At 40.6% G+C, this 15,014-nt stretch overlaps 1 protein-coding gene across 1 annotated transcript in view; it reads right to left on the reverse strand.

Moving 5' to 3' along the window:
* Positions 1–15,014, reverse strand: part of LOC126262303 (G-protein coupled receptor 143-like) — a 167,667-nt gene that overhangs the window by 137,364 nt on the left and 15,289 nt on the right. Inside the window, exon 2 of the mRNA XM_049958844.1 lies at positions 3,488–3,599. Within this exon, the coding sequence (XP_049814801.1) occupies positions 3,488–3,599 (112 nt within the window). The remainder of the gene's footprint in view (positions 1–3,487; positions 3,600–15,014) is intronic.

Consider the following 15,014-nt stretch of genomic DNA (forward strand, 5'->3'; position numbering starts at 1 on the left):
GATTGCTCTCTGACTCCTGTTGATTGCGTTCACTTTCAAGTATGGATCAATGTGACAAACATCAACATCAAAACAGATGTGATAGCACCATACCATGTTCCTGTACACATGATAACCAATGCCTGGTCCTCCAGCATCCACCACAGCTATAACCAGTACCAGTAGGTCTTCCTCAGATGCCACAGGGGTCTCATAAGTAAAGAATTTCATGCGACCCGACAAGTAGTAATGTAGCAGACAGCAAGCTCAAGTCGGGAGAATGTACAGGCCAGGCAGTCGGGCTATTATGTGCACAGCTGTGGGTTTTCATCAGGCCAGATGTGACTGTTATTGGGACTGGAACACCTTTCCTGGTGGACTTGGCTTCATCTGTGAAAATGATCCATCGTGGGAAGTTGGGCTTATCCCTACAATGGTGCAACAACTACCTGCAGAAATAGGTTCATGATGCAAGATCCTTTGGCTGCACTGCATCTGCCTTCTGTGGTTGCTGCTGCTACTCATGCAGAACATACCAGACAGTTTGATGATCCACATTCCCTCTACTTGCTATGTTCCTGGTACACATCATCAAGTCATCTTCCGCTGCAAACTCAGGTGTGCACTACCACTGTGGAGAACCAAAGTTGGCGTTGCTGTTGGTGAATGCTCACTGGTATATCATAGCACAGAGGAAGTGCAAAGGTGCCTGGTGGTGTGGAAAGTGCATCACTTACAAATGACAAGCAGCTCTCCTATTGCACCATGCTTCTCTGTACAATAACGGCATGTTGGAGTATTCTGCAAACATGTAGTTTACCATGGTCAACAGCAGCAAACTAAAAATGAAATGTATGACAGCCTGCATTCTGTACTGTCGGGAATGATCACTACTGTACAGTACTAGAGTAAGAACAAAGACCACAAGCACAACAGAAAGTACAAAGCTTCCTGGGCAGATCACAAACTCAACTGATTGCATGTAAATAAACCTGCAGTGGGCACGGGACACAGTGGCACCAAAAATGCAGGAAATTTGGATGTGTGTTGTGGTATTTCGCGTGTAGCGGGAAAATGGTACATTTCAACACATGAGTTCCTTTGCTAAACTTAACAGTCTTTGACTCCACTACGAATCCTCAACTTAATTTAATTACATCCTGTATAAAGTTACTGATACTAACCACATGCAGCACTTTCAAAATAATGTCACACAGAAAAACTTATGACACTTATGACATGATGTATTTTATTTATATTGAGCAGTGGAAAGAATTAGTATGTTTGCAAATCATACTCTCATTACTCATACAAACTATAAAAATGTGAATTGTAGTTTATTATGTTTGTTTTAATGTAGTTAACTAGTTTTTCGTCTACACTGAAGAGCCAAAGAAACTAGTACACCTGCCTAATATCGTGTAAGGGACCCACGAGCACGCATAAGCACCACAACATGACGTGGCATGGACTAGACTAATATCTGAAGTTGTGCTGGATGGAATTGACGCATGACACCATGAATCCTGCAGGGCTGTCCATAAATCCGTAACAGTACAATGGGGCTGGAGATCTCTTCTGAACAGAATGTTGCAAGGCATCCCAAGTGTGCTCAATAATGTTCATGTCTGGGAAGTTTGGTGGTCAGCGGAAGTGTTTAAACACAGAAGAGTAATCCTGGAGCCACTCTGTAGCAATTCTGGACCTGTGGGATATCACATTGTCCTGCTGGAATTGCTCAAATCCATCAGAATGCACAATGGACATTAACGGATGGAGGTGATCAGACAGGATGCTTACGTACATGTCCCGTGTCAGAGTCATATCTAGATGTATCAGGGGTCCCATATCACTCCAACTGCACATGCCCTACACCATTACAGAGCCTCCACCAGCTTGAACAGTCCCCTGCTGACATGCAGTGTCCACGGATTTATTAGATTATCTTCATATCCACATACATCCATGTGCTCAGTACAATTTTAAACGAGACTTGTCTGACCAGGCAACATATTTCCAATCATCAACAGTCCAATGCTGGTGTTGACAGGCCCAGGTGAGGCATAAAGCTTTGTGCTGACACTTGATGGTCCAGCATAGAAATATGCAGCAATTTGTGGAAGGGTTGCACTTCTGTCACATGGAACAATTCTCTTCTGTCGTCGTTTGTCCCATTCTTGCAGGATCTTTTTCCGGCTGCAGTGATGTCAGAGATTTGATGTTTTACTGGATTCCTGATATTGATGGTACACTCATGAAATGGTCATATGGGAAAATCCCCACTTCATCACTACCTTGCAGATGCTGTGGTCCATCATTCGTGCGCCAACTACAAGACCACACTCAAACTCACTTAAATCTTGATAACCTACCATAGTAGCAGCAGTAATGGATCTAACAACTGTGCCAGACACTTTTGTTGTCTTATATAGGTGTTGCTGATTGCAGTGCCATATTCTGCCTGTTTACACATCTCTGTATTTGAATACGCATGCCTATGCCAGTATCTTTGGTGCTTCAGTGTATATTTGCTGCAACAGATCTGAACAAGGCTAACACTGAATCTGGTAATCATAATAAAGTGCATATGCGATCAATGACTGAAAATAATTGTAGCAAAAGTAACAGAAAATAAGTTCTTTTTCTGCTCCAGCACCTAGTGTTTCCAAAGTTTAGTTGTAGTTATATCTAAATGTTGTATTCCATGTTAAATGCATGACTTTTTGTAACAGGTGTTTCTTAATGGACAAAGTATAAAATATGTAGAATGCCTGGTGAAAGGTAAAAAAGGATCTAATCTTACCATGATAAACAATAAATAAATGCAGAGGGAGTGCAAGGTTGGATTGGGGAAGGAATTTTGATGTATCTTCACCATGAAACCATCCTAGCAACTGTCTTACACAATTTTAGAGGAATTATAGAAAACCTGAATCTGTATGGTCAGACAAGGATTTGAACCATCATTGTCCTGAATATGAGAGTTCAGTAGACCTCACTTGGTGACAGTGTTACAGTAATAGCATACAAAATGAAATAAACAGCAATAAATACAGCTCTGCTTAATGACAAAATAATTATCTGTTAATGTTCCACAATTTTAGTGTAATAAATTGGTAACACCTGAAAGAATAGATTCACAGTACAAGTTGATGAATCATACAAGAAATAAAATATTTACAGAGAAGAGCTACAACTTGTATACCACTTACTTTCATAAAATAATAGTTAATAGATGAATTAACAACAGCTGAGTTGAAACTGATACAAACTGCATAAAATATCAGAATTACAAGAATGACAGCTGGATAGACATTATGTAATATTCGTTATCCGAGTTAGTACCAGATGTGCAGTAAAATAAAGAAAGATTAAGCTTCAATAGCATGTCAATAATGAGGTCATTACAGTGAAGCATAAGCTTTAATTGGACAGGAAACCAGCTATGGGCTATTCCAAGGAAACTTAAGTGATTTAGGGAAACCACACAAGCAGTACAATAATTTACCTAATGATGCAAGGAAATCAGCCACTGCTAACCAAACCACAATCTGTCTGCCTCGAGTTGCAGAAACTGAGTACCATCTGTGGTTAAGATTTGTTTCTTTGCGAGGTATCATCTGCAAATAAATTACAGATTTATAAAAGTGGCATTCCTTAGCGTTAACAAGTGTAAACATTAAAAATTATACTCATAACATATTCAGGAGATGGTATTAATGTGTTGTCTTGTGAGTGTGTGTCAAGGGGGTGGCATGACTACTCATAACCCCAGTGTCAGCAGAGGTTGTCAGAGTAAAGACTCCTCGGTGGACAAGTTCCTATAAGAAACTTCTGTAAAGTTTGGAAGGTAGGAGACGAGGTACTGGCAGAAGTAAAGCTGTGAGGACGGGGTGTGAGTCGTGCTTGGGTAGCTCGGTTGGTAGAGCACTTGCCCGCGAAAGGCAAAGGTCCCGAGTTCAAGTCTCGGCCCGGCACACAGTTTTAATCTGCCAGGAAGTTTCATATCAGCGCACACTCTGCTGCAGAGTGAAAATCTCATTCTGGAAGTTCCTATAAAGCTTAGTGTGCCCCAAACTAAATTCAGTTTGTATATGCCTATGAAGTCTTATACATCACAATAATATTATGTTGCTAGCCATAGTTTTGTTTTGGGACTACTATTTGGATACAATCGGTAATCTGTATTTTTCTTGCGAAAACATTGGCTTTTCTATACGGGGAAGTTGGCTTGTAACATCTCATGTGAATTAGCTTGCCCCATATCCAGGCTTATACAATGTATGTATGTATGTATGTATGTAGGTAGGTAGGTAGGTATTGAACTGGGGACCTAGAAACGAAGGAGAGGCTTCGTTCCCGCCATAGCCTGCAGTGGTACACAACCCCACAACAAGCTACAGCAGTCCACTCACCCCACACTGAACCTAGGGATATTGTGTGGTTTGGACCCCATTGCCCCCTTCCCCTGGCGGAAATGTCTCAGTCTAGATGAGTGTAACCCCAATGTTTGTGTGGTAGAGTAACTATGGTGTACGTGTATGTGGAGACAGTGTTTGTGCAGCAATCGCCAACATAGCGTAACTGAGGCTGAATAAGGGGAACCATCTCGCATTTGCTGAGGCAGATGGAAAACCGCACTGCTAGCTGAGTGGGCAGGCTTATACTAACTGTGACTGTTACCAACACATTTCAGTGTGTGTGGATCCATGGACTTTAATTTCTTCACAAAACATGCTCCTTACACTTGTATAAAACAATTTGTGCTAGAATCTTGTCAGATAAAGTCATCGTACATTGCTGACCAATCCATCTTCAGTCCGAAGTCCTTGAAACTGTGGCAACAGCAATTAATGGCACGACAACAGGAACAACAAGAGCATGGTCATAATCAACAGCAGTAGCAGCACAAATCTCTAACAAGAATTTTCCAGAAGATGCTTGCGTCAGCAAAAACAGTCTACATTATGAAGTACGGACTAAGACATTAGGAACTTTGAACTCCAGCCCACATAGTTTGACAATTTCAACAAGACACAAGAATATTCATCACTATATGTGATGTTACTGAGAACCTCTCTCCAAGTACCACTCTGTATGGATCTGTCCAAAAACTACAGCCACTGACAGAACTAAATAGTAGTATACAATTTTGTAATATTTGGGAGTTTCAGACTACAATCATATGTTGTTGCTACTAGGCTGCACTTAAATCAACACCATAAACCTTGCTCACTAATTTGTAAAGCCTTAGCTTTCAGCTTCTTCCCCCCCCCCCCCCCCCCTCTTTCCCACAACCAACCAAAACTTGTTATGAATGTAACTCTATCCTCTGTCTGGAGGGAAGGACTACGGTTGGTCAATTTCCGATAATCCAATACCAACTGCTGTTATTTAGGTTTTATTTTTACCAGTTTTGACAATACATTATGTCATCGTCCAAGGAGCACACATGCTAGTAATAATCTTCACGAGGCCAGTTGAAAGTGTTACTGTATTTTGTAACATGAAGGTTACTTGGTCTAAGCAGGCCTGAAGATGACAATGTATTGTCAAAACTAGTAGCCTAAAAATAAAACCTAAATAACAACAATTTGTATTGGATTATGGGAAAACTTGTAATGTTTCATAAATGAACTCACTTATCAGGGACATTACTGCCTGGTTGGTTCTAGATTATGAGGTATGGGCTAAGACATTAGGAACTTCAAACTCCAGCTTAGGTGATATTCTAAAATTTGCCCTATCTATTGAAAGAGCATGTCAGCACAACAAGCGTTGGACAACAACGTGTATACCATGAATCATCGATTTGTAGTCTTCTGTTAGCTGATGAGAATCGGTTATCATCATCATTGCCAGACACATTGCTGTGCCCCCTAAAGGCAGTTATGTGCTGTATGGTAGCCTGTCAAGTAACTGGGGGTGAAACCCCTCAACATTGGTACTCACTCCAATGCAGGATTGGATAGAATATCTTCCCGCTCTCTCTATTAGTAAGGAATTTAACAGAACATTTCCCGCACAGCTTCGTTGTCTGAAACCCATTAAAATTATGAAAAGCATAGATGTTCCTCACCATATAGTGGAGATGCTGAGCTGCAGATAGGCACAACAAAAAGACTGTCAAACAAGTAAGTTTTGGGCCAAAAAGGGTCAGCATCTCCACTATATGGTGAGTAGCAACTATCCTTTTCATAATATTGTCATTATTCCATCATGGATTTTCCATTGTTAGAATTTGCCCATTAAAATTAAGTGCACTAGATATATCCCTTGCATTACATTAAACACACCTGGCATCACTGTCTCTCTTGTGACATATTATGTTACACTTGCAACAATAAGAAACATCTGGCCGCTGCTTACGTGAGTTGGCAAGCAGTGGGTGTGCCAATTCTCATCTTACTGGCATCCAAGGCACCAGTTGAAAGCCGGCTGGAGTGGCCGTGCGGTTCTAGGCGCTCAGACCGGAACCGCGCAACTGCTACGGTCGCAGGTTCGAATCCTGCCTCGGGCATGGATGTGTGTGATGTCCTTAGGTTAGTTAGGTTAAATTAGTTCTAAGTTCTAGGTGACTGATGACCACAGAAGTTAAGTCGCATAGTGCTCAGAGCCATTTTGAACCAGTTGAAAGTCCAAGCAAAATACTGCTCAACCTTCAAATAAATTGCATCCTGTGGATTTCCAAATTGATTCAAGGGCCATGGTGTAAGTTAAAAATGTGGTAATGTATAAATGATGATCCCTGCCACTACAGCAATAAAAGCTGTGAGTGGTCACCTACACCAAACAGTGGATCATAGACAGTAGCCAAAACATGCTACAAGTGAGGTACAAAAATATAGTCTGTAATCTAACCTTTCTTGTAGTTAATTCCTCTGCAACTATTAACAAATCTGCTAGTAGCTATTTGAACCAGTGCTAGGTTGTGCAAGTAATTTTCAAATGTACATGTCACTTAGGTGCCTTTTTATATAGGGAGACCAGTACTTTTCACAATGAAAGACACAGTAAAACATACTTAATCATCTACAAGTGTCAGAGATAATTAGACCAATATCACGCAGTCGATGGGTTTCACCCATTGCACTAAAAGAGAATTAAAACAGATTTATACAAGAATTTGGCATTTTAAGGCCTTATCAACATCCAACTGGGCATAAATAAATATCCCATACCAAAGGTAGGATGAATTGCTGGAAACTAGCTGACAATCTTTGCCCGGGTATATTTTGCCAATTTTCTATTACAAACAAAACCTAAAAATGAACTTTGTTTGTAGTGTAATATTGAAAAAATGTCATTTCTGTGTATTTGTGATAATCTCTCTGAAATTATGAAACAGTCATACAAAGAATTATGCACAATGAACAATTTTGTAAACATCTCTATGGCAATGCTTCTTCACGTTCCATAGCCGGCTATTGTTTTTGCCTACAGCCATTCGCGCTTCGCACCTGAAAGCTATCAAAAGTGCTGCCAGGTGTCAAGGATTTTCTTAAGTTGACATGATGTAGGAGGGTTTTAGTAGTAAAGAGTAAATGCATTAAAACTTAATGCATGATGCAGAATATTTTTATGGGCCTCAGTGTTTATGAAATAATATTTCTTGAACTAGTGTCATACAATGATGTAGGTACATTCAGCAGCATATGTGGACACTGTCTGCAAAATATGTTGCGAATAAAGTTACTTGCACAGAAGTAATAAATTTAAATGTCATACACAATCAGACAGTTTTTCACACATCTCAGTGTTCATGATGCCATACCTCCTAAACTATATGTAGTAACCTGATAGGCCTATAACTTTGTAGGTGCACTTAATGGCATATGTGGATACTGCCTGCGAAATTTATTGAAAATATAGTTAATAGCACAGAAGTAGGAAAAGGGAGAGAAGGAAACATAGTAGGTGAATATGGCTTGGGGGGAAGAAATGAAAGAGGAAGCCGCCTTGTAGAATTTTGCACAGAGCATAACTTAATCATAGCTAACACTTGGTTCAAGAATCATAAAAGAAGGTTGTATACCTGGAAGAATCCTGGAGATACAAAAAGGTATCAGATAGATTATATAATGGTAAGACAGAGATTTAGGAACCAGGTTTTAAATTGTAAGACATTTCCAGGGGCAGATATGGATTCTGACCACAATCTCTTGGTTATGAACTGCAGATTGAAACTGAAGAAACTGCAAAACAGTGGGAATTTAAGGAGATGGGACCTGGATAAACTGAAAGAACCAGAGGTTGTACAGAGTTTCAGGGAGAGCATAAGGGAACAATTGACAGGAATGGGGGAAAGAAATACAGTAGAAGAAGAATGGGTAGCTCTGAGGGATGAAGTAGTGAAAGCAGCAGAGGATCAAGTAGGTAAAAAGACGAGGGCTAATAGAAATCCTTGGGTAACAGAAGAAATATTGAATGTAATTGATGAAAGGAGAAAATATAAAAATGCAGTAAATGAAGCAGGCAAAAAGGAATACAAACGTCTCAAAAATGAGATCGACAGGGAGTGCAAAATGGCTAAGCAGGGATGGCTAGAGGACAAATGTAAGGATGTAGATGCTTGTCTCACTAGGGGTAAGATAGATACTGCCTACAGGAAAATTAAAGAGACCTTTGGAGAAAAGAGAACCACTTGTATGAATATCAAGAGCTCAGATGGCAACCCAGTTCTAAGCAAAGAAGGGAAAGCAGAAAGGTGGAAGGAGTATATAGAGGGTTTATACAAGGGCGATGTACTTGAGGACAATATTATGGAAATGGAAGAGGATGTAGATGAAGATGAAATGGGAGATACGATACTGCGTGAAGAGTTTGACAGAGCACTGAAAGACCTGAGTCGAAACAAGGCCCCGGGAGTAGACAACATTCCATTAGAACTACTGACGGCCTTGGGAGAGCCAGTCCTGACAAACCTCTACCATCTGGTGAGCAAGATGTATGAGACAGGTGAAATACCCTCAGACTTCAAGAAGAATATAATAATTCCAATCCCAAAGAAAGCAGGTGTCGACAGATGTGAAAATTACCAAACTATCAGTTTAATAAGTCACAGCTGCAAAATACTAACGCGAATTCTTTACAGACAAATGGAAAAACTGGTAGAAGTGGACCTCGGGGAAGATCAGTTTGGATTCCGTAGAAATGTTGAACACGTGAGGCAATACTAACCTTACGACTTATCTTAGAAGAAAGATTAAGAAAAGGCAAACCTACGTTTCTAGCATTTGTACACGTAGAGAAAGCTTTTGACAATGTTGACTGGAATACTCTCTTTCACATTCCAAAGGTGGCAGGGGTAAAATACAGGGAGCAAAAGGCTATTTACAATTTGTACAGAAACCAGATGGCAGTTATGAGAGTCGAGGGGCATGAAAGTGAAGCAGTGGTTGGGAAGGGAGTGAGACAGGGTTGTAGCCTCTCCCCGATGTTATTCAATCTGTATATTGAGCAAGCAGTAAAGGAAACAAAAGAAAAATTCGGAGTAGGTATTAAAATTCATGGAGAAGAAGTAAAAACTTTGAGGTTCGCCGATGATATTGTAATTCTGTCAGAGACAGCAAAGGACTTGGAAGAGCAGTTGAACGGAATGGACAGTGTCTTGAAAGGAGGATATAAGATGAACATCAACAAAAGCAAAACGAGGATAATGGAATGTAGTCAAATTAAATCGGGTGATGCTGAGGGAATTAGATTAGGAAATGAGACACTTAAAGTAGTAAAGGAGTTTTGCTATTTGGGGAGCAAAATAACTGATGATGGTCGAAGTAGAGAGGATATAAAATGTAGACTGGCAATGGCAAGGAAAGCGTTTCTGAAGAAGAGAAATTTGTTAACATCGAGTATAGATTTGAATGTCAGGAAGTCGTTTCTGAAAGTATTTGTATGGAGTGTAGCCATGTATGGAAGTGAAACATGGACGATAACTAGTATGGACAAGAAGAGAATAGAAGCTTTCGAAATGTGGTGCTACAGAAGAATGCTGAAGATAAGGTGGGTAGATCACGTAACTAATGAGGAGGTATTGAATAGGATTGGGGACAAGAGAAGTTTGTGGCACAACTTGACTAGAAGAAGGGATCGGTTGGTAGGACATGTTTTGAGGCATCAAGGGATCACAAATTTAGCATTGGAGGGCAGTGTGGAGGGTAAAACTTGTAGAGGGAGACCAAGAGATGAATACACTAAGCAGATTCAGAAGGATGTAGGTTGCAGTAGGTACTGGGAGATGAAGAAGCTTGCACAGGACAGAGTAGCATGGAGAGCTGCATCAAACCAGTCTCAGGACTGAAGACCACAACAACAACAACAACAACAACAACAACAGCACAGAAGTGATACATTTAAACATTACACAAGCTGCAGCAATTTTTCACGCATTGTTCATACTCTCATATTTCCTAGCACTGGTTCAAATAAATACTAGCAGATTTGTTAATAGTTGCAGAGGAATTAACTACAAGAAAGGTTAGATTACAGACTATATTTTTGTACCTCACTTGTAGCATGTTTTGGCTACTGTGTATGATCCACTGTTTGGTGTAGGTGACCACTCACTCACAGCTTTTATTGCTGTAGTGGCAGGGATCATCATTTATACATTACCACATTTTTGCTTGACCAGTAAGGGCTACATGCACCAAGTTTGGTTTAAATTGGTCCAGTGGTTCAGGAGGTAAGGAACTTAACACACACACCCAAACATACATACATACATTTTTATAATTTGTGTGGACTGGTGAATGGGCAAAATGTACTGAAGATTGACCTAAGGTATGTGGATGTGTAATTGGTGTTCGCACAAACACAGCAGAAACAGGTAATTAACACACTATTTAGTTTATAGTATTATAACAGAAAGCCATTCACTGTCCCAGCCGAATTTGTAATATTTCTGTGCTATTTAGAACAACTCATCAATAGTATTTCATGATGTGGAAATTACCTGCATGACAATTATAACAGAAGCTATTTGGAAACAACACCACAAAAAATTGTAAACGTTGTCTGACAGATTATGTTGTAGGCTGGACAAACATAGTTTTCTCAAGCCAAACATTAAATATACTGTATGTAGCATATTTTGAGTAAAACTGTTCATATGATCACGGTCAAGCGAATTGATGCCATAAATAAGCTACTGGTTCCAAAACATCTGGAAGAGCTACGATCATTAGTAATTAATTATGGGAAATGTATACCCAAATATAGCCTATAGTTCTTACCCCTTACCCATCTGTGCAAAAAAGATGTCAAATGTGTGTGGTCTAACATATCACAGGGTGTTACATTTTTTTTTCAAAGGTGTCTAAAATCAACTCCTTGACTACCAAATTTTACACAAGGAAGACACTTGACACTGGCAACAGACATGTCACAGTACATCGGCATAGTATACTGTTCCATTAAAATGCTGGTGGGATGAATCATCCAATAGCATTCACCACATAAATGTTTGGAGGGGGGGAGGGGGGGGGGGCCACCCTCATGAAGTGAATGGGAGGCACTTAGGACAATGTATGGCACTTTACACTTTCCTTTATGGTACATCAGTTTATTTAATGGACTATAAGTCAATGATTGCCCTGTTTGGACCACAGCGAAAGCTCCTACAAGAAATATCACAAATGCTGCAGATGTGGGCCTTATTCTGCAGAAACTATAATTATGACAGTCATTACAGACTGATCGCTTAACATGTTCAAGCTAATGCATTGTCCCAACTCCCAATGGACCCATAAACAAACTTCAACAGGCAGGAGGTACATTGATCTGCGATTCATGATAAGATGAAGCACAACCTAGATGCATTTCTGATTATGACCCGTGGGGTGACTCAAGCAGCAAACAGAGCCATAGTCTCCATAAGGTGTTATCAATCCCGCTGAGTTGCCCAAAGTGCCTACTGAAAGGCACAAACCCAACATTTAAAACTTATTTGTCTTAACATCACCAAAAGTGCCAAATTAGTTGCCACACTAAGTAAACTGTGTGGTCATTATTCGACCTGTAGTCCAGTCTTGCATCCCTCAGCTCCTACAACTGTCACACAAGGGGGATTGGGAGGGGGGAGATTAGCAAAATAATAGCAATGGTATGACACCATGTTTAGTGGCCAGGGGTTGATTATTATATAGAATCAATGGTCTGGAATGGCCAAGTAATTGTGAGAAGGCATTCTTTCTTCTATGCACATATGCTGAGTTGCAAATTCCTTCATTCACGTTATTCTACAGAATTACCTTCTACATTAATTTATGGAGCAAGTTGAAGGGTAGGAGATGGGTGTGAGCCAATCAGATTTCTTCCACAAGTGTCAGAAGCTCGCTGTGTGGCCTGTTTGGTAGGTACATAAGATTACTGTTAAGTACTGCAATATCAACATTGTCCAGGTGAAGATTTATTTAAACAGGCTGCCAGTAGACCACACCAGGGACATGTTTGGTGCACCTCATTTTCTGTTCATGATTTCGAGCATCATTCAAAGGCACGTAGAAAGTTTCTCTGATCTACTTATTTCTTTTACACAAATCATTTCATAAAATATTTGACTGATTTCTTTCATTTTTTAATTTCAAGTTTTATTCAGAAAGCATGATCTTACTGACTCCTTGTTTGTCTTCATTGATTTGAAGGAAGCCTTTTTGACATTTAAATACTGCACCAATATATATTTTTATGTGCAAAACAGCAACGTCTTGAACAGATGAAATTTTTGACACTTCATTTACATCAGCTTTTCGTGAAATATTTCAATATTTCCTCATCCTATTAATTAAGTTTTTGTTAATTACCCTGATTACTTTCAAGCAGTTAAATATTTTCATGCCAAACTAGACCTCATGCTGGTCACTTTGATACCCTCCCTTTGTTTGGCTATGAAAATTAGGGTAAAACTTCATGGTGTAAATTATAAGGAGTCTTGTTTTTGGCTCTGCTCACGCGTTTACAAAAACATATCGAGTGTTAATCATATGATAAAATAGTTCTTTCTGCGAGCTGTCATTTCCAAAATTTGTCATTTTGATATCTTGAACCTTTTATGAGATATGACGATTTTTATGACCACTTGATTCCTGAAGCGCAGGAAAAGTTCGGATGCACCGCGAGCGACCCGTCCACGGATATAACAACCAATATCTCAAGAATGAAAAGAGACATCATTCCGGTATCAACTTTAAATCAATTTAGATATATTGGTTATATTTCATACGTAATAATGTATGGCCTTAAATGAACTATACAGAAAGTCTACACAGAGTGATTTTACCTCTGCAAATTTTTTAAAATTTCATGCGGCCATGTACTCAATTTCATGCAGCACAGTAACTATGATGAATAAAGAAAATAAATTCAGACCTTTATCGTTTAAAGATATCAAGCTATAGGTTGCGAGAGAATCAAATTTTTTCACTGAATAGTTTTCTTAAAATCGGATGTTAAGTAATTCATAGCTGCTGTCACGTCTGCTCCACTGCTTTGCCGACAAGACACGTGGCTGTTGCTCTCTGTCGCGTGTGCTGCAGCGACAAGATTCAAACATGATTGAATTCAAATGTTGCCAGTTGCAGCGGGAGACAGGCAGTGACACATATGTGGCTCATGTAGGACACTTCCGTAACCACACCTGCGGTTGTTTTGTCACCTGAAGCTGTTGCTTGCTTCTGTTGCTCACGTAGGACATGGCCTTAGTGAGCTGCCATTTGGATTTGCATGAAGGTGGGGTAGGAGTCAGCAAACCGATAGCATACAGGAAATTGTCACTGGAGTATGTGTCAGAGAGAGAGTGCACCACTCTAGACAATGGACAAGATGTACAGTGCAGACAGAGAGGTTCAAATGGGAACAGGTGTGCTTTGAGTCTGAAAGGAACTTGGGTGTTCCTGTGTTAAGGCAGAAGAGGTTAAGTTGAGGTCAGCCAAGAGGGCACCTCTTGGACAGGTACTGGAAAACCTCCAAAGTGGATGGTGCACATTTAAATCACCGAGCAGCAGAAAGAGATGAGGTACCGGCCCTATAAGCTGGAGAAGATCTGCCCTGGTGACACTGAATGATGGAGGGATGTAAATGGTACAAAGGGAAAAGGTCAAGTGAGGAAGGGAAAGGCGAACTGCAACAGCCTCAAAGCAGGTAGTAACAGAGATGGGTTGACTATGAGCAGCATGGCACCCCTATGAGATGGAATGCTGACCTCGGTGGGAAGGTCAAAACAGACTGGGAAGAAATGCGAGAGCTCAAAGCGGGCGTGAGGATGCAATTTTGTTTCCTGACAGCAGAGAACACACGCATGCTGCAATGCTAAGAGCAGCTGTAAATTCTCTTTGCTGGAAGAAGACCGCGAACTTTCCATTGGAGGAGTGTCATGATGAGGAAGAAATGAAGGGGTGTCACCTCGACAGCTGCAAAGTGTCAGCTTTTGAAGACTCGCTGATACAGGGCACAGAGACAGGAGGATCCTGCTCCATGAGGTCTACAGGAGTATCTGCATTCTTCTGCTGTCGGCCTGTGGAGTCCAGTGCAGCAAAACCATTGATATCGTGCATCGACGACATGAAGGTCAGCCAGGCGAGGGTATCACGTGGCAACACTGGTGAAGAGGATCTTCGAATTGGTGAAGAAGAAGAGTGTTTGCCTTTGTTTGACTTCTTTGACCCTTTCCGGTTAGCAGAGGAAGACTCAGATGTTGTTTGGCTTGAGGGAGGCAGGAAGTCTTTATAAGAGTATTCTTTCTGTCCTTTGTGGCCTGCCGGTTCTGTAGCAGGTGACTTCGCCCCGTGAGGTTAAGTTTGGTGGTGTGTCGTACAGCTGAAGAAGGAGATGGGGGTCACTACCATGGCACTGGGTGATACTGCAACCTCAGAGCTGAATTTGAGGTTGCATGCGTGTGTGGCCATGTCCTTCGTGGAATGAGAGGTAGCAAGAACAGTACCACAGGTACTAGATGCTAGAATGCAGGGTTTCCGACTAGCCAACAACTTCTGAGTGACTGGGTAAGGCACTTTTCATTCACCCGAATCTCCTGACAG

This window comes from Schistocerca nitens, chromosome 1, assembly GCF_023898315.1.
Source record: "Schistocerca nitens isolate TAMUIC-IGC-003100 chromosome 1, iqSchNite1.1, whole genome shotgun sequence".
Lineage (NCBI taxonomy): Eukaryota > Metazoa > Arthropoda > Insecta > Orthoptera > Acrididae > Schistocerca > Schistocerca nitens.